The sequence below is a fragment of the Salarias fasciatus genome, unplaced genomic scaffold (genome assembly GCF_902148845.1).
Source record: "Salarias fasciatus unplaced genomic scaffold, fSalaFa1.1, whole genome shotgun sequence".
Classification (NCBI taxonomy): domain Eukaryota; kingdom Metazoa; phylum Chordata; class Actinopteri; order Blenniiformes; family Blenniidae; genus Salarias; species Salarias fasciatus.
Genome location: NW_021941396.1, coordinates 381525 through 404299, shown reverse-complemented (window position 1 = coordinate 404299; position 22775 = coordinate 381525). Strand labels below are relative to the sequence as shown.

The 22775-nt window shown below is 44.1% G+C and overlaps 3 protein-coding genes and 1 long non-coding RNA gene across 4 annotated transcripts; all 4 read left to right on the top strand.

Moving 5' to 3' along the window:
* Positions 1-3766: 3766 nt before the first annotated feature.
* Positions 3767-5709, top strand: LOC115385640 (chymotrypsin A-like). The gene is made up of 7 exons (XM_030087708.1): positions 3767-3824; positions 3935-4038; positions 4111-4190; positions 4714-4792; positions 4870-5050; positions 5162-5295; positions 5548-5709. Exons 1-7 carry the CDS (start codon positions 3773-3775, stop codon positions 5707-5709), a joined length of 792 nt encoding a protein of 263 aa, XP_029943568.1. The 5' UTR covers positions 3767-3772.
* An 11050-nt stretch (positions 5710-16759) lies between these two features.
* Positions 16760-17696, top strand: LOC115385634 (uncharacterized). The gene is made up of 4 exons (XM_030087704.1): positions 16760-16865; positions 17003-17106; positions 17199-17471; positions 17574-17696. Exons 1-4 carry the CDS (start codon positions 16760-16762, stop codon positions 17694-17696), a joined length of 606 nt encoding a protein of 201 aa, XP_029943564.1.
* A 128-nt stretch (positions 17697-17824) lies between these two features.
* On the top strand, positions 17825-18310 carry LOC115385641 (uncharacterized). Its single transcript, XR_003931158.1, has 3 exons — positions 17825-17893; positions 18018-18206; positions 18297-18310. It is a non-coding gene; the product is annotated as an uncharacterized LOC115385641 (long non-coding RNA).
* An 8-nt stretch (positions 18311-18318) lies between these two features.
* LOC115385633 (uncharacterized) lies at positions 18319-21713 on the top strand. The gene is made up of 13 exons (XM_030087703.1): positions 18319-18359; positions 18452-18580; positions 18743-18805; positions 18980-19099; positions 19190-19252; positions 19390-19452; positions 19678-19797; positions 19888-19950; positions 20046-20174; positions 20334-20396; positions 20887-20925; positions 21197-21652; positions 21699-21713. The coding sequence occupies exons 4-13, from the start codon at positions 19046-19048 to the stop codon at positions 21711-21713; spliced, it is 1065 nt and encodes a 354-aa protein (XP_029943563.1). The 5' UTR covers positions 18319-18359; positions 18452-18580; positions 18743-18805; positions 18980-19045.
* Positions 21714-22775: the final 1062 nt, after the last annotated feature.

Below are 22775 nucleotides of genomic sequence, written 5' to 3'. Positions count from 1 at the left end.
CCCAGGACTCTGGTAGACCCTGCAGAACCCTCCAGCTCCCAGGACTCTGGTAGACCCTGCAGAACCCTCCAGCTCCCAGGCCTCTGGTAGACCCTGCAGAACCCTCCAGCTCCCAGGACTCTGGTAGACCCTGCAGAACCCTCCAGCTCCCAGGACTCTGGTAGACCCTGTAGAACCCTCCAGCTCCCAGGACTCTGGTAGACCCTGCAGAACCCTCCAGCTCCCAGGCCTCTGGTAGACCCTGCAGAACCCTCCAGCTCCCAGGCCTCTGGTAGACCCTGTAGAACCCTCCAGCTCCCAGGACTCTGGTAGACCCTGCAGAACCCTCCAGCTCCCAGGCCTCTGGTAGACCCTGCAGAACCCTCCAGCTCCCAGGCCTCTGGTAGACCCTGTAGAACCCTCCAGCTCCCAGGACTCTGGTAGATCCTGTAGAACCCTCCAGCTCCCAGGCCTCTGGTAAACCCTGCAGAACCCTCCAGCTCCCAGGACTCTGGTAGACCCTGCAGAACCCTCCAGCTCCCAGGCCTCTGGTAGATCCTGCAGAACCCTCCAGCTCCCAGGCGTCTGGTAGATCCTGCAGAACCCTCCAGCTCCCAGGCCTCTGGTAGATCCTGCAGAATCCTCCAGCTCCCAGGCGTCTGGTAGATCCTGCAGAACCCTCCAGCTCCCAGGCCTCTGGTAGACCCTGCAGAACCCTCCAGCTCCCAGGCCTCTGGTAGACCCTGTAGAACCCTCCAGCTCCCAGGACTCTGGTAGATCCTGTAGAACCCTCCAGCTCCCAGGCCTCTGGTAAACCCTGCAGAACCCTCCAGCTCCCAGGACTCTGGTACACCCTGCAGAACCCTCCAGCTCCCAGGCGTCTGGTAGACCCTGCAGAACCCTCCATCTCCCAGGACTCTGGTAGACCCTGCAGAACCCTCCAGCTCCCAGGACTCTGGTAGACCCTGCAGAACCCTCCAGCTCCCAGGACTCTGGTAGACCCTGCAGAACCCTCCAGCTCCCAGGACTCTGGTAGATCCTGCAGAACCCTCCAGCTCCCAGGACTCTGGTAGATCCTGCAGAACCCTCCAGCTCGCAGGACTCTGGTAGACCCTGCAGAACCCTCCATCTCCCAGGCGTCTGGTAGATCCTGCAGAACCCTCCAGCTCCCAGGACTCTGGTAGACCCTGCAGAACCCTCCAGCTCCCAGGACTCTGGTAGAGGACCCGAGCTTGAAGGAGACAGACACAATACCGCCGGGGTGGCGAGAACACAGTTTTTTTATAGGCCACTTTTACCAGGCTTCACTGAATCAGAGACAGTACAGAGCCCATTAAACACTGGTCTGCAAGTTATAAGATGAACATCAGAACTAATGTACGTGTCTGCAGAGCGAAAGGCCACCTGGCTGAAAGGCTGACTTTCCCATTGGCACCCTTTATCAGTACGTTCAACATGTGTGCATTGCAACTTGTGAAATCAGCTCATGATACTGCAGAGTCAGCTGTGAATAAAGAGGTGTGTGGGTGAAGAGAGGACCTCTGTGTTCACATGGAAAGAACTCTGAGCTGCAGTTTACTGTATGGAAAGTGCTTGAGGAACCATGTTGGACTGATCAGTTTCAATGAAACACTTTGAACAATCTGCTGCTCTGATTCTCCTTGTAACATTCTTCATTTTCAAGCATTCATTCAGTCAGTGTAAAAAACAGGATTAGTTTGCATGTTTCTGGCTGGGCTACAACCAATCAGAGGTTTAGATTTTGACAAATACTCATGAAACAAACATCAGCTCATTAGAAAGAAAACCTCTTGATTGCATTCAAATATTTTAAGATGAGAGATTGGGATTTAAACTGTCCACTGTCCACATCTGATGTAGGATTATCAGAAAAATGACCAAAACTGTTTGAACACCTGAATTTGAAAGATTGAAATTAAACATTAGAAATTGACAAAAGTCACAACACAGCACATGGAGCAGTCGAATGAATCCAACAGCACCACACTGCTACTTTGAAAAAAACAGTATACATGTATATATGTATATATATATATATATATATATATACATATATATATTAGGGCTGTCAAAAATAACGCGTTAATTGATATTAATTTATTAATATTGATTATTGATTAATTAATTTATGTAATCAATCTCATTAAAATTTTTAACGCAGTTTAACGCATGCGCATCATGACAAGCCTCACCTCTACCAGCGGGTGGCAGTAGTGCACCCGCGTGGAATGCAAGCTGCCTGCAACCGAAGAAGAAGAAGAAGAAGCCTCACCTCAGCCTCGGCTGATCGAGAAGCTCTTTCGGCACTACAGACTGTTTATCTGTTCCTTTATTACGGATTATTTAGAGAAAATTAAGCACATACACTGTCAGTACATTATCATTAAGTATTAAAGTTTATTTAGCCTTTTTTTTCTGTTTCTGAATCGCGGAGGCGGCGCTGGAGCGATTAGTTTACTTTCACTTCTGTCTGCAGACCTCCTCCTCCCTCCAGACAGTCTCTCTCTCTTTCCACCAGTTTTTCACTCTTTCCATGTCTTTAAGTGGAGCCATCAGGCTGGAGCTCCGTCTACTTTCACTTTTACCGTCATGTTTGGTCTGCTGCGCGGACGTCCGCGGATCGGTCTGCGTGGAAACTAGCGGACAGGAATTCATGACGATTTTTACGTCACGCGGACCAACGCGCACCCACGTGGACATGTGAAGCTGGACGGGCAGCAGACAGGAGGCAGAGGAGGCCTGGAGTCAATTCATTTATCAAAACAGGAGAAGAAAGCAGTATGGAGGGAGAGAAGCCAGCTGGCACCATGGATTCTACTTGTTTGATTAAAAAAATGTTGAAGCAGTTTTCTGTTTTCCCCACAAAAAGGAACACTGGCTAGAATCACCTGTTTAATTGTGCAAGAAAAAGTGTAGTATCTCTTCATTTTACTTTTCTTGTGGTGCTACATTTGTTACAGACCTAAAAATGTAACTCCTGCCAAAAGCCAACTTTAGAGGGACTGCAGAGGGAGCGCTGCTCACACACACATTATGGTGTGCATGTTTTAGTTTTTTGAAAATTTATTTTATTTGGAGCCTTAAATATAAAACACATCACGTGTTAAATATGTATAATCATGTCCTGTCGTTTTTTTTGTTGATGCAGTACAGGAAAAAAGGGGATATTTCAGACATAGTTAGACATTGCAATTATTTGTGATTAATCATGATTAATTTGTAAGCTGTGATTAATCTGATTGAAAATTTTAATCATTTGACAGCCCTCATATGTATATATATATATATATATATATATATATATATATATATATATATATATATATATATATATATATATATGTATGTATATATATATATATATATATATGTATATATATATATATGTGTGTGTGTGTGTGTGTGTGGGTCTTTCTCTGTCTTCACCCTTCATACGGCCGTGGTTCTACCTGAGGGTTTGGTTCTACTCCTGCACTTTAGAATGCCTCAAGAGAATCAAAGATTGTCTCCAAACTGTGAGCACGTTAGGGCAGCGTCACTCTGACATCTTTGATTTAGAAGTTGTTCACTGATAAACTGTGATCACTGGCAAAAGAGAAGAACTGCTGTGTTGGCCTACTGTGGAAATGTGTTTGAGTTGGTCCACGGTTTGACTCCTGCTGTCCATTTTCCCACCGTTCTCTGATAAGACATCCTTCCATGTCTGTCCAATCATATCAAAGCTGGTGGCTATAAAAGCTCCCAGCTCACACACTTCTACCATGATCGAGCCATGGCCTTCCTCTGGATCTTGTCCTGCCTTGCCTTTGTTGGCGCCGCCTACGGTGAGACAGCGCCACATCCACCACGCTGACTTCTTAGGTCTCTTTAAAGTTTTCTGATTGAATCGTGGCAGAACATTGAGTCGGGACTCTCCACATTCCAACATGTCCAGGTTGCGGCACTCCCGCCATTCCTCCTGTCGTCACTGGGTACTCTCGTATCGTCAACGGCGAGGAGGCTGTGCCTCACTCCTGGCCTTGGCAGGTGTCTCTGCAGGTGAGCACAAACACACACACATTCATACACAAGCACTGGTGTGCAGAACCCTGACTGTGGCTGCCCTTTCAGGATTACACTGGCTTCCACTTCTGCGGCGGCTCCCTCATCAACGAGAACTGGGTTGTGACGGCTGCTCACTGCAACGTCAGGTAAATCAGACACACACTACACCGTGACCTCCACTTCAGCCCCCTGCTGTGCTGCAGCAACACATAGAAATGAAGGCGCTGAGAAACAGGGTCAGTCAAGACAGTAAAGTCAAATGAAGTCAGAGGCCTCGTCCTCTGACTGAGTTCAGAGACAACAAGAACCCAGCTGTTTGGATCAGGCTTTGTCCTGCACCGTGGCACTAAACAGCCTCATCCAGGAGGCTGCTCAGCTGGAACTCATCTGCTGGAGGTCTTGTAGAGTCATGGTTCAGAGTTCAGAGTCGGATGTACCTTATTAATCCCCAGAGGGGAAATTCTTTTGCCCCGCAGCCATTTTGACAGGCGCCCATCTGGGGGGCAATAGCAGAGTGGGGGAGGGGGAGGGAAGCCGAGGTCGATCAAACATAGCCATCCTCTGGACCTGCTCAGTGCACAGGGAGGCTGGACAAGACTGAAAGTCACCAATCAGGAGACAGCGTTTAGCGTCTCAGACTGAAGTGTGTTTCCGCTGACCTGTGGACAGGACGTCTCACCGAGTGATCCTTGGAGAGCACGACCGCTCTTCCAATGCTGAGGACATCCAGGTGATGAAAGTTGGCAAGGTGAGGGACATTTGACATCGAGACATCATGGCTTCCTCCGTCCCTACATCCGTCCTCACAAAGTCTGTGTGCGCCAGGTGTTCAAACACCCCCGCTACAACGGCTACACCATCAACAACGACATCCTGCTCATCAAGCTGGCGACTCCCGCCACCATCAACATGCGCGTGTCCCCTGTGTGTGTGGCCGAGACCGGAGACGACTTCCCTGGAGGCATGAAGTGTGTGACCTCTGGCTGGGGTCTGACCAGACACAACGGTGAGACACTTTCAGCTCCGTCCAGCCACACAACACTTCATCCTTCACACACTGAGTGACATGTCCTGTTTAACAAACGCTGTCTCTCTGGCTGTACTGTGTGTGTCACAGCCCCCGACACGCCGGCCCTTCTGCAGCAGGCCTCCCTCCCTCTGCTGACCAATGAGCAGTGCCGTCGTTACTGGGGCAGCAAGATCTCCAACCTGATGATCTGTGCTGGTGCTTCTGGAGCTTCTTCCTGCATGGTGTGTGTTCCCCACACCTGCCAGACCTTCATCCTTTCTTGGTCCATTGTTGGACTTTTGTGGAGCCGTTGTTGGTCCTGCACAGAAGTGTTGTTGCTCTTCCATTGGTCCCTTGTTTTTCCATGGGTGGTTTCTCATGCGTCCTTTGATGGACCTCTTGTCTTGCGTTTGTCTCATTTGTTTGTCCTCTCTTGGTCTTCCACTAGACCTTGACTGGTGGCACTCACGTCTTGTCTCCCGTTGGTTTTTCAGGGTGACTCCGGTGGCCCTCTGGTCTGCCAGAAGGCTGGAGCCTGGACCCTGGTGGGTATTGTGTCTTGGGGCAGTGGAACCTGCACTCCCACGATGCCCGGCGTGTACGCTCGTGTCACCGAACTGCGTTCTTGGATGGATCAGACTATTGCTGCCAACTAAACATGTTCCACGTTTTCTGAGTTCCAGCCTCAATAAAAGCTCCCAAACTCAAATTGCCTCATGTGGTTCATGTTTTCCCCTTGAGGTTCTTCATCATCAGGTTCCTCCGTCTCCTCCTGCTCCTCCTTAAAGTCCCTGTGTCTTCCCTGTCCCACCATCCGTCCCTGTCAGTGATGCCTGTCTCCACACCTCCAGTATCTCACCTTCCTATTGGCCTACTGAGTCTGGTCTCCTCCCTCCTGGTTTAGTTTAGTTTAGTTTAGTTTAGTTTAGTTTAGTTTAGTTTAGTTTATCTAGCACATACAATAAAATATACCACATAGACAAGTGCAAATTAAAAGAAACAGTGCAGGGAGGAGCGAGCAAGCCAAAAGGCTTTTGAAGAGCCCCCACCTAATAAAATTATACAGATATCGTTAGAATGAAAAAATAAAATAAAATACAAAACACGACAAAAAGCATCTTAAACTTTCATGCAAAACATAAAAGAAAGAAAGAAGAAAAAAGACAAAAGAAAAGAAAATTGCTGTTGACCTTATAGGGACATGCTCATGAAAATGAACATTTTGCTGATCAAATATAGGCAACACTGAAAATAAACTAAAAAATACAAATTAGCAGTCAAGAGAAAAGCTGAAGTACAGAGCTCTCTTGGCTACACTTTTGGATTAGATGCTCTCTTGACTGACTTTTGAAGATGGATAGAGACCTACAATTTTTGACAATGCGGTACCAACTGTTCCAAACTTTGACACCTCTATACCTAAACAAAAATTGGCTTCTGGATTTAAAGATGCTGTAGGCAGGATTTGGCATCTCCGCCATCTTGCTTAGGTTTACCTAAGCAAGATGGCGGTTTGACCCATCTAAGATGGTGATTTGAAACCCAGCACAGCCAATCCTGTCCTGTTTTCTCTGACATCACGCCCTTACGGAAGTTGAGCCCCTCCCACAAGAACGTGCGATGAACGCCCCTCGACCAATCACGGTTAGAGCCTCATGGGCTCTTCTGATTGGTCAAAGATACCTGGAGCTGTGGAGATTCCTTTTCAGCTCAGAACAGAGACAGATGGAAACGCTGCGCCCTCGCGGTAGTGCAATTATGCTACACTCCTAAAGGATTATCAATGGATTGTTGGACTTTTGTGGAGCCGTTGTTGGTCCTGCACAGAAGTGTTGTTGCTCTTCCATTGGTCCCTTGTTTTTCCATGGGTGGTTTCTCATGCGTCCTTTGATGGACCTCTTGTCTTGCGTTTGTCTCATTTGTTTGTCCTCTCTTGGTCTTCCACTAGACCTTGACTGGTGGCACTCACGTCTTGTCTCCCGTTGGTTTTTCAGGGTGACTCCGGTGGCCCTCTGGTCTGCCAGAAGGCTGGAGCCTGGACCCTGGTGGGTATTGTGTCTTGGGGCAGTGGAACCTGCACTCCCACGATGCCCGGCGTGTACGCTCGTGTCACCGAACTGCGTTCTTGGATGGATCAGACTATTGCTGCCAACTAAACATGTTCCACGTTTTCTGAGTTCCAGCCTCAATAAAAGCTCCCAAACTCAAATTGCCTCATGTGGTTCATGTTTTCCCCTTGAGGTTCTTCATCATCAGGGTTCCTCCGTCTTTGTGTTTTTACCCTGATGTCTCACCACTAGTGGAGGCTGGCAGAGAGCTCTTCTAGTGCTGGCAGACTGAAGAGAAACAGGGATTGAGTAAAACTACAGCTAAATGCTGTGCAGTTGCACACAGTTGGTGGAGAAATGTGGCACATTACGCAGAGACGGTGTTCTGTTGTCCTACTGTCAGAGCCCATTGAGAAAATACATTTAATTTGTGCAAAGTTCAGTAATGATAAGGAACAATAAGGTTTGAGTGTGTTTTTGCTCAACTGATTATCAGTAAGAAACTCCACTCTGTCATCAGGTGCAAAAATCTTTCGGCCATATTTTGATGGCAGGGCGGAAAATTCGTAAACCGCGTATTCGTGTTTTCGACAGGCACAGAAGAGGGTGTCTGACCAGTCTGCTGCGCTTGCGCCGAGATGGGCGTGGCTGCACACCAGGGGGAGGGGTCAATTGAATCAGCTGGGCGCTCCGCCGCTCTGCGTGAGCACCGCAGCGTTCGGCACCACTCGGCATTGCTCGGACACGCTCGCCAACCCCCCCCCCCCCCCCCCCCCCCTTCGCTCGGCAACTCCCGCATGAAAACCCATGTGGAATACATCCGAGCTACGCCCCTGGCTGGATCTGTTGATAATTTACCTCAAAGGCAGGTTTCCAGCTTGTCAGTGTCATAAAAGATGCATCTCCTCTGTTCTGTGCAAAGTAATGGGAGAGTGTGTGCATGCGTGCATGCGTGTGTGGTGCATACTGTTTGATGGCGCGGTTTTTATTAGGGGGCCAAGCCACGGATGGCCAGGGAGCGCGTATGCATCGCATACGCGTTCCCAGGCCAGCCAGGCTGGGAACCCTATTGTATTTGGTCGGATTTTTATTATTATTAGGGGGCCAAGCCACGGATGGCCAGGGAGCGCGTATGCATCGCATACGCGTTCCCAGCCAGCTGTGCTGGGAACCCTATTGTAATTGAAAGGATTTTTATTTTTTTTTTTTTTATTTTTCCGTATGTAAAAGTCCCGCTGCAGCCCAAACCGTACATGGGAGGGCGGTGCAATTTGGTGGCTTGGTCCCAAACCATGGTCCGACGGCATACGCAAAAAATCAAATGAGTCCACCACTAGGTGGCGCTATAGGCCACATAAACGTGTTTTGGTCTGTAACTCCCACCCCGTGTGTCGCACACTCAAAAAACTTATATCCTCAGATTCCCTGAGTAGAGCTGAATCAGGTGGGCTAGGCCACGCCCATTTCCGCCTATAATTTTTTTTCGCTAGATCGCAAAAACTGAAAAACATACTTTTGCGAACTCCGTCTAGGGGCTTTGTCCGATCCGCGTGAAAAGCAGCACATAAAGTCTTCAGAAGGGTCTGACCTTAAGTTATCAAAAGAATTTTGCTACGTTAAAATATGCGGAAACTGTTTTTGACTACACTTTAGTAGCTAGCTAGCTAAACACAAAGTTTCACAGATCTTGGTCATAATAAATGCAAACGCCACCAAACTTAAGATCCTGGGTTGCCATGTGACTGTGGGTGGATTAACCCAATACCGCGAGCACTGGCCACTAGGTGGCGCTGTAAAGATGGGAAATTTATATCTCCTAAACGGCATGACCGATGCTTACTAAACTTGGTAGGTATGATCCTAATTCACTCCTGAGGTAATATCTTGAAGTTAATCTTGATTGGTCAAAGTGGGCGTGGCCTATTAATGGTGTCCAACTGCAGCCCCAACCGTACATGGGAGGGCATTGCAATTGAGTGGGAAGGTTCAGAACCTTGACGCAACCCACTACGCTAAAAATCAATTTCATCGTCCACTAGGTGGCGCTATAAGCCATGCAAACGCGTTTTGGGCTATAACTCCCACGCCATATGTCGCACATTCCAAAAACTTACGTGCTCTAATTCCCTGAGTAGAACTGAATCATTTGGGCTAGGCCACGCCCATTTATGTCTTTAGTTGTTTTCGCTAGATAGCAAAAACCAAAAAACATACTTTTCCGAACTCCGTCTAGGGGCTTTGTCCGATCTGCATGAAAAGCAGCAGATAAAGTCTTCAGTAGGGTCTGACCTAAAGTTATCAAAAGAATTTTGCTACGTCGAAATGTACGCATCGTGGGCTTGACTAACATATGCCAGCTAGCTAGCTAAACACACGGCTTCACAGATCTTGGTCATAATAAATGCTAACACCACCAGACTTGAGATGCTTGGTTGCCATGTGACTGTGAGTCTATAAGCCCATTTTGGTGAACATTGGGCACTAGGTGGCGCCATAACTCATGAATATGCGTTTTGGGCTATAACTCCCACGCCATATGTCGCACATTCCAAAAACTTACATCTTCTAATTCCCTGAGTAGAACTGAATCATTTGGGCTAGGCCACGCCCATTTATGTCTTTAGTTGTTTTCGCGAGATAGCAAAAACCAAAAAACATACTTTTCCGAACTCCGTCTGGGGGCTTTGTCCGATCTGCATGAAAAGCAGCAGATAAAGTCTTCAGTAGGGTCTGACCTTACGTTATCAAAAGAATTTTGCTACGACAAAATATGCGTAATGTGGGCTTGACTAAACTTTACCAGCTAGCTAGCTAAACACAAGGCTTCACAGATCTTGGTCATAATAAATGCTAACACCACCAGACTTGAGATGCTTGGTTGTCATATGACTGTGGGTCTATCAGCCCATTTTGGTGAACATTGGCCACTAGGTGGCGCTATAACTCATGAAAACGCATTTTGACCCGTAATTTTTACCTTTCAAATCACATCTTCTTAAACTTGATGTCGACATGTTCCATTAGCACAGTGGCATCATGGGACATAGGCCATGCCCACTTCTGCTACTAAATCACTAAAAAAAGGGGAATAAACAGGCATAGTTCATTTAGGGGTATAACCAGTAAAGGTGTAGTAACCAACAGTCGCCACATGGTGGAGTTTATTGTTTGTGAGCAGTGTCTGTGGTGAAAGCAGGCTTTCTCTGTGTGAACTGAGAGATTGCAAATGAACAACTTCATGAATCTTTTTGTGACAAAGAAGTATTTGGTCCAATAGGCTCTATTCACAACTCAAACACTTCCTGAACTTCAGGAGGCTCCTTGTTTCCTGTCTTTCGTGATAGGATGAGCTGATTAATACAGGTGTGTCTGAAGTTGTTACAGAGGTCAGACACACCTGCATTAATCAGCTTTTCCTATCATGAAAGACAGGAAACAAGGAAAATCCTTAAGTTCAGGAAGGGGTGAAGTTGTGTATAGAGTACATCACTCTATCAGAGCAAAATCAGAGTTGTAGAAATGACTGGAAAGTCAAGAGAGCCATGACATTATATTCTTTACAAGTGCATGTAACACTCTGACCTCAACTGTATTGTGTTTACAATGTCATACTGTCTGAAAGACGAACGGAAACGGCATGATATCTGAGTAATTTACTCTTTTCAAAGCATGTATGGTTAAAACAGAGTTCTCAACACTGAACTCAATTCACTTCTGTCTTATTCAGCCAGTGGCTGTGTGTTAACTTTGGTCAAAATTGGCGAAAAGGCGGGGGCAGTAAACAGAGACATCAAGTGACGTGAAAGTTGATCAGAGTTGCACTGCGTATGGTGAGCGTGACGTGGGCCTTGCTGGTGGGGGTTAGACGTCAGCTCCTGTCCCGACGCACGCCCCGAGCCCGGGGTCCCTCGTGGCGAGCTTCTGAGGGCTCCGCTGAGTCCGGGGTCCGAGTCGCGCCGGAGGCTTGGCCCCCTATGAGCACTGCTTGCAGTTCTAGTTATTAGGGGGCCAAGCCACGGATGGCCAGGGAGCGCGTATGCATCGCATACGCGTTCCCAGCCAGCTGTGCTGGGAACCCTATTGTAATTGAAAGGATTTTTATTTTTTTTTTTTTTTTTTTTATTTTTCCGTATGTAAAAGTCCCGCTGCAGCCCAAACCGTACATGGGAGGGTGGTGCAATTTGGTGGCTTGGTCCCAAACCATGGTCCGACGGCATACGCAAAAAATCAAATGAGTCCACCACTAGGTGGCGCTATAGGCCACATAAACGCGTTTTGGTCTGTAACTCCCACCCCGTGTGTCGCACACTCAAAAAACGTATATCCTCAGATTCCCTGAGTAGAGCTGAATCACGTGGGCTAGGCCACGCCCATTTCCGCCTATAATTTTTTTTCGCTAGATCGCAAAAACTGAAAAACATACTTTTGCGAACTCCGTCTAGGGGCTTTGTCCGATCCGCGTGAAAAGCAGCACATAAAGTCTTCAGAAGGGTCTGACCTTAAGTTATCAAAAGAATTTTGCTACGTTAAAATATGCGGAAACTGTTTTTGACTAAACTTTAGTAGCTAGCTAGCTAAACACAAAGTTTCACAGATCTTGGTCATAATAAATGCAAACGCCACCAAACTTGAGATCCTTGGTTGCCATGTGACTGTGGGTGGATTAACCCAATACCGCGAGCACTGGCCACTAGGTGGCGCTGTAAAGATGGGAAATTTATATCTCCTAAACGGCATGACCGATGCTTACTAAACTTGGTAGGTATGATCCTAATTCACTCCTGAGGTAATATCTTGAAGTTAATCTTGATTGGTCAAAGTGGGCGTGGCCTATTAATGGTGTCCAACTGCAGCCCCAACCGTACATGGGAGGGAATTGCAATTGGGTGGGAAGGTTCAGAACCTTGACGCAACCCACTACGCTAAAAATCAATTTCATCATCCACTAGGTGGCGCTATAAGCCATGCAAACGCGTTTTGGGCTATAACTCCCACGCCATATGTCGCACATTCCAAAAACTTACGTGCTCTAATTCCCTGAGTAGAACTGAATCATTTGGGCTAGGCCACGCCCATTTATGTCTTTAGTTGTTTTCGCTAGATAGCAAAAACCAAAAAACATACTTTTCCGAACTCCGTCTAGGGGCTTTGTCCGATCTGCATGAAAAGCAGCAGATAAAGTCTTCAGTAGGGTCTGACCTAAAGTTATCAAAAGAATTTTGCTACGTCGAAATGTACGCATCGTGGGCTTGACTAACATATGCCAGCTAGCTAGCTGAAAACACGGCTTCACAGATCTTGGTCATAATAAATGCTAACACCACCAGACTTGAGATGCCTGGTTGCCATGTGACTGTGGGTCTATCAGCCCATTTTGGTGAACATTGGCCACTAGGTGGCACTATAACTCATGAAAACGCATTTTGAGTAATTTTTACATGTTAAATCACATCCTCTTAAACTTAATATCGACATGTTCCCTCAGCACAGTGGCATCATGGGACATAGTGCACGCCCACTTCTGCTACTAAATCACTAAAAAAAAGGGGAATAAACAGGCATAGTTCATGTTAGGGGTATAACCAATAAAGGTGTAGTAACCAACAGTCGCCACATGGTGGAGTTTATTGTTTGTGAGCAGTGTCTGTGGTGAAAGCAGGCTTTGTCTGTGTGAACTGAGAGATTGCAAATGAACAACTTCATGAATCTTTTTGTGACAAAAAAAAGTATGTGATCCAATAGGCTCTTTTCACAACTCAACCACTTCCTGAACTTCAGGAGGCTCCTTGTTTCCTGTCTTTCGTGACAGGATGAGCTGATTAATACAGGTGTGTCTGAAGTTGTTACAGAGGTCAGACACACCTGCATTAATCAGCTTTTCCTATCATGAAAGACAGGAAACAAGGAAAATCCTGAAGTTCAGGAAGGGGTGAAGTTGTGTATAGAGTACATCACTCTGTCAGAGGAAAATCAGAGTTGTAGAAATGACTGGAAAGTCAAGAGAGCCATGACATTATATTCTTTACAAGTGCATGTAACACTCTGACCTCAACTGTATTGTGTTTATAATGTCAGACTGTCTGAAAGATGACAGAAACGGCATGATATCTGAGTAATTTACTCTTTTCAAAGCATGTATGGTTAAAACATCAGAGTTCTCAATACTGAACTCAATTCACTTCTGTCTGAAATGTGTAAACTTTGGTCAAAATTGGTTAAAGAGGGCATAATAAACAGATATCAAGTGACATGAAAGTTCATCAGAGTTGCACTACATATGGTGGGTGTGACTCGGGCCTTGTTGGTGAATGTTAAATGTCAGCTCATGTTCACCCCAAGCTTGTCGTCTTTGTGGTGAACTTCTGCTGTCCTGTTCTGTTGTGAATCTGGGGTCTGTCCACAAGCACAAGCACTGATTAGAAGCACGCACGTTGTTACAGAGTTGCCAATTTACTATTCTTTATTATGTTTTTGTGATGTGGACAAATCATTCAATAGTTGTAAACAAAATTTAATTATTCGCTCATGCATAACATACATACATACATAATTTGTAAGCTCTGACACATGAAATGCTTTCCTTGATTTCACCACCAGGGGTCCTTGTGGGGCTCTGAAAAGCTCAGAGTAATGAACCTATTTTCGAAACAATTTGTTGAAAGCTTTGTTGCTTCAGAAAGCTTCAGTTTGCCATCAGTATTTTATGGTGTATGTGTGTGTGTGTGTGTGTGTGTGTGTGTGTGTGTGCGCGGGCGCGCAGGGTGGACCAGGGGGTCTCATACCCCCTTAATGAGACATAAACCCCCCTGAAAACATGATTTGTGAAATTTTGGGAGGGGCCCTAAATATTGGCAAAATGCTGTTTCCCCCATGTATTTCCTTGATTGATTTTTTGTTGTTATTCTTGTATTATCATCATCATGGATCAAGTGCAGAATTTGGCCAATTTGCGCATGACTACTTCATTTAAATAAAGATGCCGTCCTGGCTGCAGTACTTGTCCTCACTATTGAAGCGTGGGGGTGCTATGACTTAAACACCGCCCCCTGACAGCCGCGGTATAGTTCGCACACTGTGTATGTGTGTGAGTGTGCTTTTTCCATAAAACCGCTGATATAGCTTCAGTGCGGTGTTTCAGATTAACTGATTTCCTTGTTACCTGGTGAAAGACTTCCTTTAGCACTTCCTGCTTCTGCTGCAACTGGCAATAGATGTAGAAAACAAAGTCATAAAAGGTTTGACCTGGCTTTTGGTTTGGTTTGTAACATCTACCATCAACATGGAACGTTTAAGAAACCCAGTCGCAAATTAGTAGGGAAACCAGTTATTCTAAAACACCGTCTCCTCTCCGGTTTCGAGACACTACTCTTCCGCTAGATAGCTGCTGCGTTCATTGACTGGAGCGAGCTGCGGAAAACTGAAACCCAGTCGTTCACATGAAGGCAGCGGTGACAGCTGGACTCATAAAGCACACAGAAGACACGTGAAGGAACCGTGGATAATTTCTCATAGAAACGGCTGTCAGACAGCTGTGAACTGGCTCTTGTCATTGATTTTTTTTTTAAAAAAAAGCCGTTCAAACGATCAACTCGTTCATTGAACGCAGCACTACTGTTTTGACTGACAGCGCATTTCAGCCAATCAGCGCTTCAAAACAAATACCTTATCGAAATGTGTTCTTTAAAGGCAAAGCCATGCGAAAACGTCCTTTCCTGTTCGGAAGGCACCAAGCCAGAGCCTTGTTCTTGCTTAATTGTTCAATACTTGGTATTTTGCCAATAACTTTACTTATTTTAGCTTTCAGACGATGGTTAATGCTGACCTCCCCATGTCTGTTTTGGAAGAAGGTGCGCACAGTGAGGCGTCACTTCCGGCTTTGTCACCGGAATTCCCCCCAAAAATTTGAAAAAAACCCGCAACGCTGATCGGCTCGTCCGTTGCATTGCTCGTTCGTATTCTCTTTTTATTGCCTTATCCTCACACAAACGGATACCAGCTACCATTGGATAACGAATTTTCTGGACAGAATATTCGTTTATTCCCTTGCTTTTTGTGGCGATTTTTCCGTTTATCCTCTTCTTTTTTGACGATTTGTTCCGGCTGGAAAGTCGTCATTCTCTGCCCCTCTCCTTTTGTCTCTCCGCCTCTTGCTATTCTTTGGGACCTTCCTTCGAGAAAGGGTGAGTAAATACCTTGATTTTTTTAAAATACGGACTCATTAAAGGAATACTCATACTCCTCAGTCCAGCTTTGATTCCTATTGACTTCCAGAAATCGAGCTAAGCTAACTAGTTGGTAACTGGTCACCTCGTGTCCAGGTGTTTCTGGAATTGTAGAAGGTCCGACATTCGTAAAGTAATGTAATGATTACGCCTTTGTGTGAGAATGTTTCTACATTTTGTGGTGCATTTCTGTGTGCTTCCGACCACGAATTTGATAAAATCAGTACTTTATTGTCAGTTATTATAATTTAAGTTGAGATTATTTCAAGCATTCCGCTTTTCCCCGTGTGGTTGTCATGCACAAACCAAGTAATGATTGTTTTTTAATAATTTTTCACTAAATGGAAAGTGTCCTGAAGGGGTGAAATAATTTATTGTTAAAGATGCAGTTAGTTTTTTGAGATTGTTCCCGTTTTTAGAGATCGCTGTGAACACAACTGTTAGGTTTTTTTTTTTATTTAAACAGTCAGACCCTGCACATAAGCACAACCGGAAGTGACCAACGGTGTGCCAGTAATGTTACAAAATAAAATACCCTGCGCACTGCACAGCCAATAGTTGCATATTTACATTTTTTTTCTGCGCAGCTGGGTAGCAAATGATCCATGCATTACTGGAGGGCTCAACATCTGTTTTAGTGTAATAACTAAGCGTTTGTGTTATTGGTGTTTGAGACTGGGACTGTTTTCTGGTCAGAGTAATAGTGTGTGTGTGTGTGTGTGTGTGTGTGTGTGTGTGTGTGTGTGTGTGTGTGTGTGTGTGTGTGTGTGTGTGTGAGAATGCTATCATTGTGAGCTCTCTGCTCTCTACTCTGTCACTCATAGTGTCTTCTGTTAGCACGATTCCACGTTTGCACCTTAAAAATACTACATGTCGTCTATAGTTCAATTGTCACAATAGTATATAGGTTGTAGCTGCACTGTTGGTAATATTTTTTACACGTTTTTTATTCATACTTAAAACTCTGAAAGTGCTGCTGAGGGTTAGGTGGGCCTGCTTCAGCGTTAATTGAGTGTGTAGTTGTGTCATTGTGGAGTGCTCCTAAAATGACATGAGCTTTGCATTAAAAATGTGTAGTTTGTTTTTCCCTAACACACTGTGAAGTTAAACCCCAATCATTTTGTGAATTTTGGTGAATACAGCACAAATGCAGCTGTGTAAGAGATCAGATTTTAATGCAGAAAACACAATGATTTTAGGGTGTTATAATAGCCATGTGCTGATGATATGGCGTGTTCATGTTTTATAGTTTTGTACTTTATTACAACATTCTGTGTATTAGACAGTTGCACAGTAATGAATACAAGGATATTTTCTGTTTTCACAAGATTACCCTAATGTTGGATAAAGTAATAAATCATTTTCATCAGTTGTATTTGTGTGTTTTAATGTGTTTATGCTGACATTAAGTGTATTTCTGTTCTCTTCACTCTTAGATGCCCAGGGGCAAAGGTTACAGACGGTCTGAAGCTGCGAAGCTGAGGCTCACTGGGCGCCGCCAGGATCCGGAAGTGCGATTTGGCAGTACCACCTTTAAAGCACGTAAGTCATTACTTGTTAAGTTCATATTGTAAAGTGTCAGTTGCTTTGGTGTGAACTACTTTGCACTTAATTCACAATTGCTACTTTTAAAAGATAAAGTGAGTCTTATTTTAGCATTGTGTATGTTTCCTATACAGTCCGTGGTACAGGGTACCGCCATCCGGTTCTGAGCTGGCCAACTTCACCGTTCACAGACAAGAGCCATAAGTTGGTTGTACCAGCTCACTCCCCAGACAAAAAGGTAAATATTGTTGTAATATTTACTCAGTCATTATCTTTGTGATGAGTAATTGTAGATTGTTGTTCTAAAAAATGATTTCTCTGTTGTTCCAGTTCATTCTGGTTGTTGGGGACTCTCATCTACGTGCACTGGTAGATGGGTTCGTCCAGATGCCAGAGGGATGCTTGTCCTTTGGCTTCATGTCAACGCCGGGGGCCTCAGCAGCGCAGCTGAGGACTGAGGTTGAACACGCTGTTCTCCCTCAGATCCCAGAGGCAGTCTGTCTGTTGGCTCCTGGCAATGACTTGACTGCCAGCCAGACCATTGAGGAAGCTGCAAAGGAGTTCAGGAGGCTCCTGTACTCCATTTGCAAGCGCTGGCCAAATGTAAGTGTATTTTCCTGAGTTCAAAATGTGTTTTATGTCTGATAGTGACAGTGTTAATGCATCGGCTGCATGATCTGTAAAATGATAATGTACATTTGTCAGGTGTGTGTCCTGGATTTCCCCCGGCGCCTGACCATGACCATGGACCACCAGAAACTTCTGAGCCAGGAGTACCATCGTGTTGCAGCACAGATGGGTATGTATTGGCAAATATGTGTACTTTAATTGTATCAAGGAAAATGTGTAATTAAGCAGAGTAAAAAATGTTTGTAGAATTCATTGTGATTGTACACACTTCACAAAAAGTTGCAAGTTGAATCTAAACTAAATGTATAATTTTATTTATTCTCCAAGGAATCCGCTACTTGGACACTGATTCCCATTTCCCCACGTGCCACCGAGAACTGTGGTGCAGTGATGGTGTAAGTAAAATTTATTTAGTAGAAGTTTTGACATATTGACCTTTTTGTTGATATATTAAGTTAATAGCAGATCCATGTTTTCAGTCAGAAAGTTGTCAACCAATCTTATCATTGTGTTCCTCAGGTTCACCTCAGTGACAGTGACGGAATGCCCATTCTGTCACAGCTGCTCTGGACGGCTGCCTACCTGCAGCTGAATGAGACAGTGCCAGAGCCAGAGGTCCCAGCAAGGTCGTCACTCCCTGTTCCTCAGCACCTCCCCCAGGTGGTTGAGACACCCTCAGAGTGGACAGTCGTTAGACCACGCAGGAAGGTAATGTGGCGTTTACTGTAATTGTGTGGTTGACAGTATTTTGAGTAATTCAAATGACTCACATAATTAATCCTTTATTTGTAATTACAGACGACGCGACCAGCAGACCTTGATGGGCCCAGTGCTGTTAAAAAGAGAGTGGTTGAGCAGGAGGTTTGTCATATTTACTACATACAGTGATTTATTGATAAAACTTTAACTGTACTTGTTTGGTAACATGTAGTCTAATCGTCTCTTCTTGTCAGGGGAACGTGGTGCTGAAGGAATGTTCTGTCGTGCTAAATCCTGTGAGGTTCAGCAGAGAACTCCTGGATGTGTTGGGAGATGGAAATGTTCCTGCTCCTGTTTCCAAACCATTTCCGGCACAGCAGAAGGTAAATTGCATGTTTTGAATTTGAAACATCTGATGTTTTCTGCTTGATGATTTTACACATTTTATGATATAAATCACGAGCAGTGTTGTTTCATATAGTTTAAACTGAGTAATTCTCCAAAAAATGTTTTCAGTATGTTTTTTTGTCTTTCTCTTATTTTAGAAAACTGTGAGACAACGTCGGCCAAGAACTGTTGCCTCCCAGAAGAGGGTGATCGAGTCAGAGGTACATCTTTGCATATCCAATATTACCTTCTTTTTTTTTTTTTTTTTTGAGAAGTAGAGTAATACTTATCAGTGACTTCTTTTAATATTTCATCTGTTACTGTTGGCATATATGAGTTCTGAAAGGGGTCTACAGGTTTCATGGTGTTTTTTTTCATATATTTATTTTTCTTAGGAGGAAGGACCTGTGCTGGTGGCCAAGACTTCTCCCATCCCATCGCCTGTTCGTGTTGCTACAGTGATGGAGAAGGCCAGCAAACCTCCTTCTGATCAGTCACTGGAAAACACCAGGAAGGTAATGTGGTGTTTACTGTAATTGTGTGGTTGACAGTATTTTGAGTAATTCAAATGACTCACATAATTAATCCTTTCTTTGTAATTACAGACAACCCGACCAGCTGACCTTGATGGGCCTGGTTCTGACAATAAGAGAGTGGTTGACCACGAGGTTCATCATCTTTACTACATGCAGTGATTTATTAATAAAACTTTAACTTACTTGTTTAGTGACATGTTGTCTTATCAACCTGAGTTATTCTCCAAAAATGGTTTTGATATGTTGTTTTTATCTTTTTCTTGTTTTAGAAGACTGTGAGGGAATGTTGCCCAAGAGCTGTTGCCTCCCAGAAGAGGGTGATCAATCCAAAGGTACGTCTTTACATATTTAATATTACCTTTTTATGTATTTATTTATTTATTTATTTATTTATTTATTTATTTTTGTTTGAGAAAAAAGTAGTCGAGTAATGCTAATCAGTGACTTCTTTTAATATTTCATCAGTTACTGTTGGCATATATGAGTTCTGAAAGGTGTTTCATGGTGTGTGGTTTTTTTTTTTTGGTTTTTTTTTTACATATATTTATTTTTCTTAGGAGGAAGGACCTGTGCTGGTGGCCAAGACTTCTTCCATCCCATCGCCTGTTCGTGTTGCTACAGTGATGGAGAAGGCCAGCAAACCTCCTTCTGATCAGTCACTGGAAAACACCAGGAAGGTAATGTGGTGTTTACTGTAATTGTGTGGTTGACAGTATTTTGAGTAATTCAAATGACTCACATAATTAATCCTTTCTTTGTAATTACAGACGACCAGACCAGCTGACCTTGATGGGCCCAGTGCTGCTAAAAAGAGGGTCGTTGAGCAGGAGGTTTGTCATCTTTACTACATACAGTGATTTATTGATAAAACTTTAACTGTACTTGTTTGGTAACATGTTGTCTAATCATCGTCTCTTCTTGTCAGGGGAACGTGGTGCTGAAGGAATGTTCTATCATGCTAAATCCTGTGAGGTTCAGCAGAGAACTCCTGGATGTGTTGGACAATGGCGATGTTCCTGCTCCTGTTTCCAAACCAGTTCCAGCACACCAGAAGGTAAATTGCATGTTTTGAATTTGAAACATCTGATGTTTTCTGCTTGATGATTTTACACATTTTATGATATCAATCACGAGCAATGTTGTTTCATATAGTTTAAACTAGTAATTCTCCAAAAATGATTTCAATATGTTTTTTGTCTTTCTCTTATTTTAGAAGACTGTGAGGGAACGTCGCCCAAGAGCTGTTGCCTCCCAGAAGAGCCTGATTGAGCCAGAGGTACGCATTTGGAAGAATGAATTAGCATCATGATTTCACTCCAAAAAAAAATTAGTTTAAAGACAGGTGAACAGATTTCTTTGTTCCACTTGACTGATTGTGTGTGTAATATGTGATTGGGACACACCACAGGCCAGTGTTGGTCAGAACCATTCATAATTAATACAATAAGCCGTACTGATGCAATTCCTGTCACTTTTGATTCGGGGGGGGGGGGGGGGTGCTATATTGTTTAATTGTATTATTGGACTCGAAAATGTGTAAACGCCAAAAAAGTTGGCCTGAGGATTAGAAATGGATGTCGGGTTCATATAAAACAGGCGGATCTCAAAAATAAAATGACTCAAAAACGAAATGAAATAAAATTATTCCCAAAACTGAGTGTTGCGTTTCTTTTTTCCTTGCGTGTATTATCTTTAATTGAACACTGCCTTTAAATTTTTAAATTACCTACAGCATGTTAAGTGACTTGGCATAATTGTACTTTTAGGAGCGAACCATGGACCGGCAGGTCGAGGTTGTGCGGCAGGCAGAGGATGTGCAGCAGGTTTGTCTTGCTTTAGATTGAATGACATTTAAACTGTTTCTACTCAGTGGAAGCATATGTATAAATATAGCTAACCTATGTGTTGTCACACAAGCTACTTATTTTCTCCTACTGTTTGAACTTTGTAACAAACTCTTGGGTTTATATTATAATCAACATTTGACACATTTGTGTACATATTGTGATATAGTTTTTCAGCTCTTGTATAGCTACTTTAATTAATGCCTAAATGTTTGTGTGTTTTATTCATCAGGGCTGTGATGCAGACAGAACACCAGTGGACCACGTGGATGACAATGATACTCCCACTTCGTCTGATGCCGCCCATGATGTCCAGGATCACGTGAAATGTGACCATGTCAGGTCTTTTATTCGTGGGTCCTTTAATCAGGGCGATCCACGTTTTGGTGAAAACAAAGGGAAGCAATGTGCCACAAATAGTATCACTGCAGTTATGACTAATGTGTTAAAAAGTGCTTGGACTTGGACAACGACTGACCTGGACAATGTTTTGGTGAATGGTAATGACTTGTACACTTACGTGAAGGACAAGCACAAGGTTAGTGTTTTAGAAGGTAAAGGTTACATTTTGGTGAAAGAGCTGCCTACAGAGTATGAGTTACTTGACAAAAAGTTTTGTTTGGAATACATGGAGTCATTAAGTGGACACATTGATGTAGAAGAGTATCACCCTGCTGTTAAAGATTATGTAATGCCTCTAGATGTTGCTTTCCAGAGGGCCATGCTTAATGCAGATGCTTGTTTGTTGAACATCAAGAAGAATATCTGTGCGGTTCTTAAGCAACGGGATCAGTTTGCCGTGTTTGATCCACACGCACGTGGTGCTGATGGTGGTTTGCAACATGATGGCACTAGCATTGTTGCATGCTATGATACATTGGATGCAGTCTACACACACATCACCAACCTTGTACACTCACTATATGTGAATGCTGCACCTGATAGTGTAAAGCCTTTTGAAGTCACTGGTGTTAAGGTTGTTGTTGTATCATCACAGACAGTGACAGAGGCAGCAGATCATGAGCAGCAGTCTGAAACAGGGACAGATGAGACTGAGCAGCAGTCTGAAGCAGGGATAGGATCAGATGAGACTGAGCAGCAGTCTGAAACACTGACAGAGGCTGATGACATTGATGAATCATCAGTTTGTTTACTGTCTGAGACAAATGCCAGCAATGTAACATTTAAGTGTTTGACATTAGCCGACAAAAGGAGAATCTGCACCAAACTTGACATTGTGCCCAGTTTGAGTTGTGAGGATGTTGTTGCTGATTGTTTAGATATTGAACAGCCACAACCATGTACTACCATTGACATTCAGGGAGATGGTAATTGTTTCTTTCGATCTCTGTCACATGTCTTTAGTGGTCTCGAGTCACATCATAGAACTGTTCGCTTAGCTGTTGTGAAGCATGTTGAACAGAATCCTGATGTGTACCGTAATGTTGTTAGAGAACAGTTTACGTCTGTTCAGCAGTATGTTAATGATTCGCGCATGAAATATGTTGGTACTTGGGCTACGGAAGTTGAAATTCAGGCTGCTGCAAATTTGTTTAATGTTGACATTTATACATATAGTGAGCAGAAGTGGTTAAAGTACGGTTCAAGTGGTGCAGCAGCTAGAAACAAAGCGATTTATATCAAACACTGCAATGAATGTCATTATGAACCCATTGAATGTGTGAAAGATATCTCTAGTAAATGTTTTAGTTTAAGAACCTTGGGTGAAACTAACCATGGAAAGTCGAGATCTGATGTCATTTCCACTCCTAAAGCTTGTAATAAGAAGCAGAAGAGAGAAGAGAGGAAGA

What these genes read in the sequence shown, in the direction of transcription:
- LOC115385640 (XM_030087708.1), top strand. Translation starts at nt 3,773, where the DNA reads ATGGCCTTCCTCTGGATCTTGTCCTGCCTTGCCTTTGTTGGCGCCGCC. An exon ending in GGGTCTGACCAGACACAACG is followed by an intron (nt 5,051 to 5,161) that starts GTGAGACACTTT and finishes TGTGTGTCACAG; the next exon opens with CCCCCGACACGCCGGCCCTT. An exon ending in CTGGAGCTTCTTCCTGCATG is followed by an intron (nt 5,296 to 5,547) that starts GTGTGTGTTCCC and finishes TTGGTTTTTCAG; the next exon opens with GGTGACTCCGGTGGCCCTCT.
- LOC115385634 (XM_030087704.1), top strand. Translation starts at nt 16,760, where the DNA reads ATGCCCAGGGGCAAAGGTTACAGACGGTCTGAAGCTGCGAAGCTGAGG. An exon ending in CTCACTCCCCAGACAAAAAG is followed by an intron (nt 17,107 to 17,198) that starts GTAAATATTGTT and finishes CTGTTGTTCCAG; the next exon opens with TTCATTCTGGTTGTTGGGGA. An exon ending in TTTGCAAGCGCTGGCCAAAT is followed by an intron (nt 17,472 to 17,573) that starts GTAAGTGTATTT and finishes TACATTTGTCAG; the next exon opens with GTGTGTGTCCTGGATTTCCC.
- LOC115385633 (XM_030087703.1), top strand. Translation starts at nt 19,046, where the DNA reads ATGGAGAAGGCCAGCAAACCTCCTTCTGATCAGTCACTGGAAAACACC. An exon ending in CACTGGAAAACACCAGGAAG is followed by an intron (nt 19,100 to 19,189) that starts GTAATGTGGTGT and finishes TTGTAATTACAG; the next exon opens with ACAACCCGACCAGCTGACCT. An exon ending in CACTGGAAAACACCAGGAAG is followed by an intron (nt 19,798 to 19,887) that starts GTAATGTGGTGT and finishes TTGTAATTACAG; the next exon opens with ACGACCAGACCAGCTGACCT.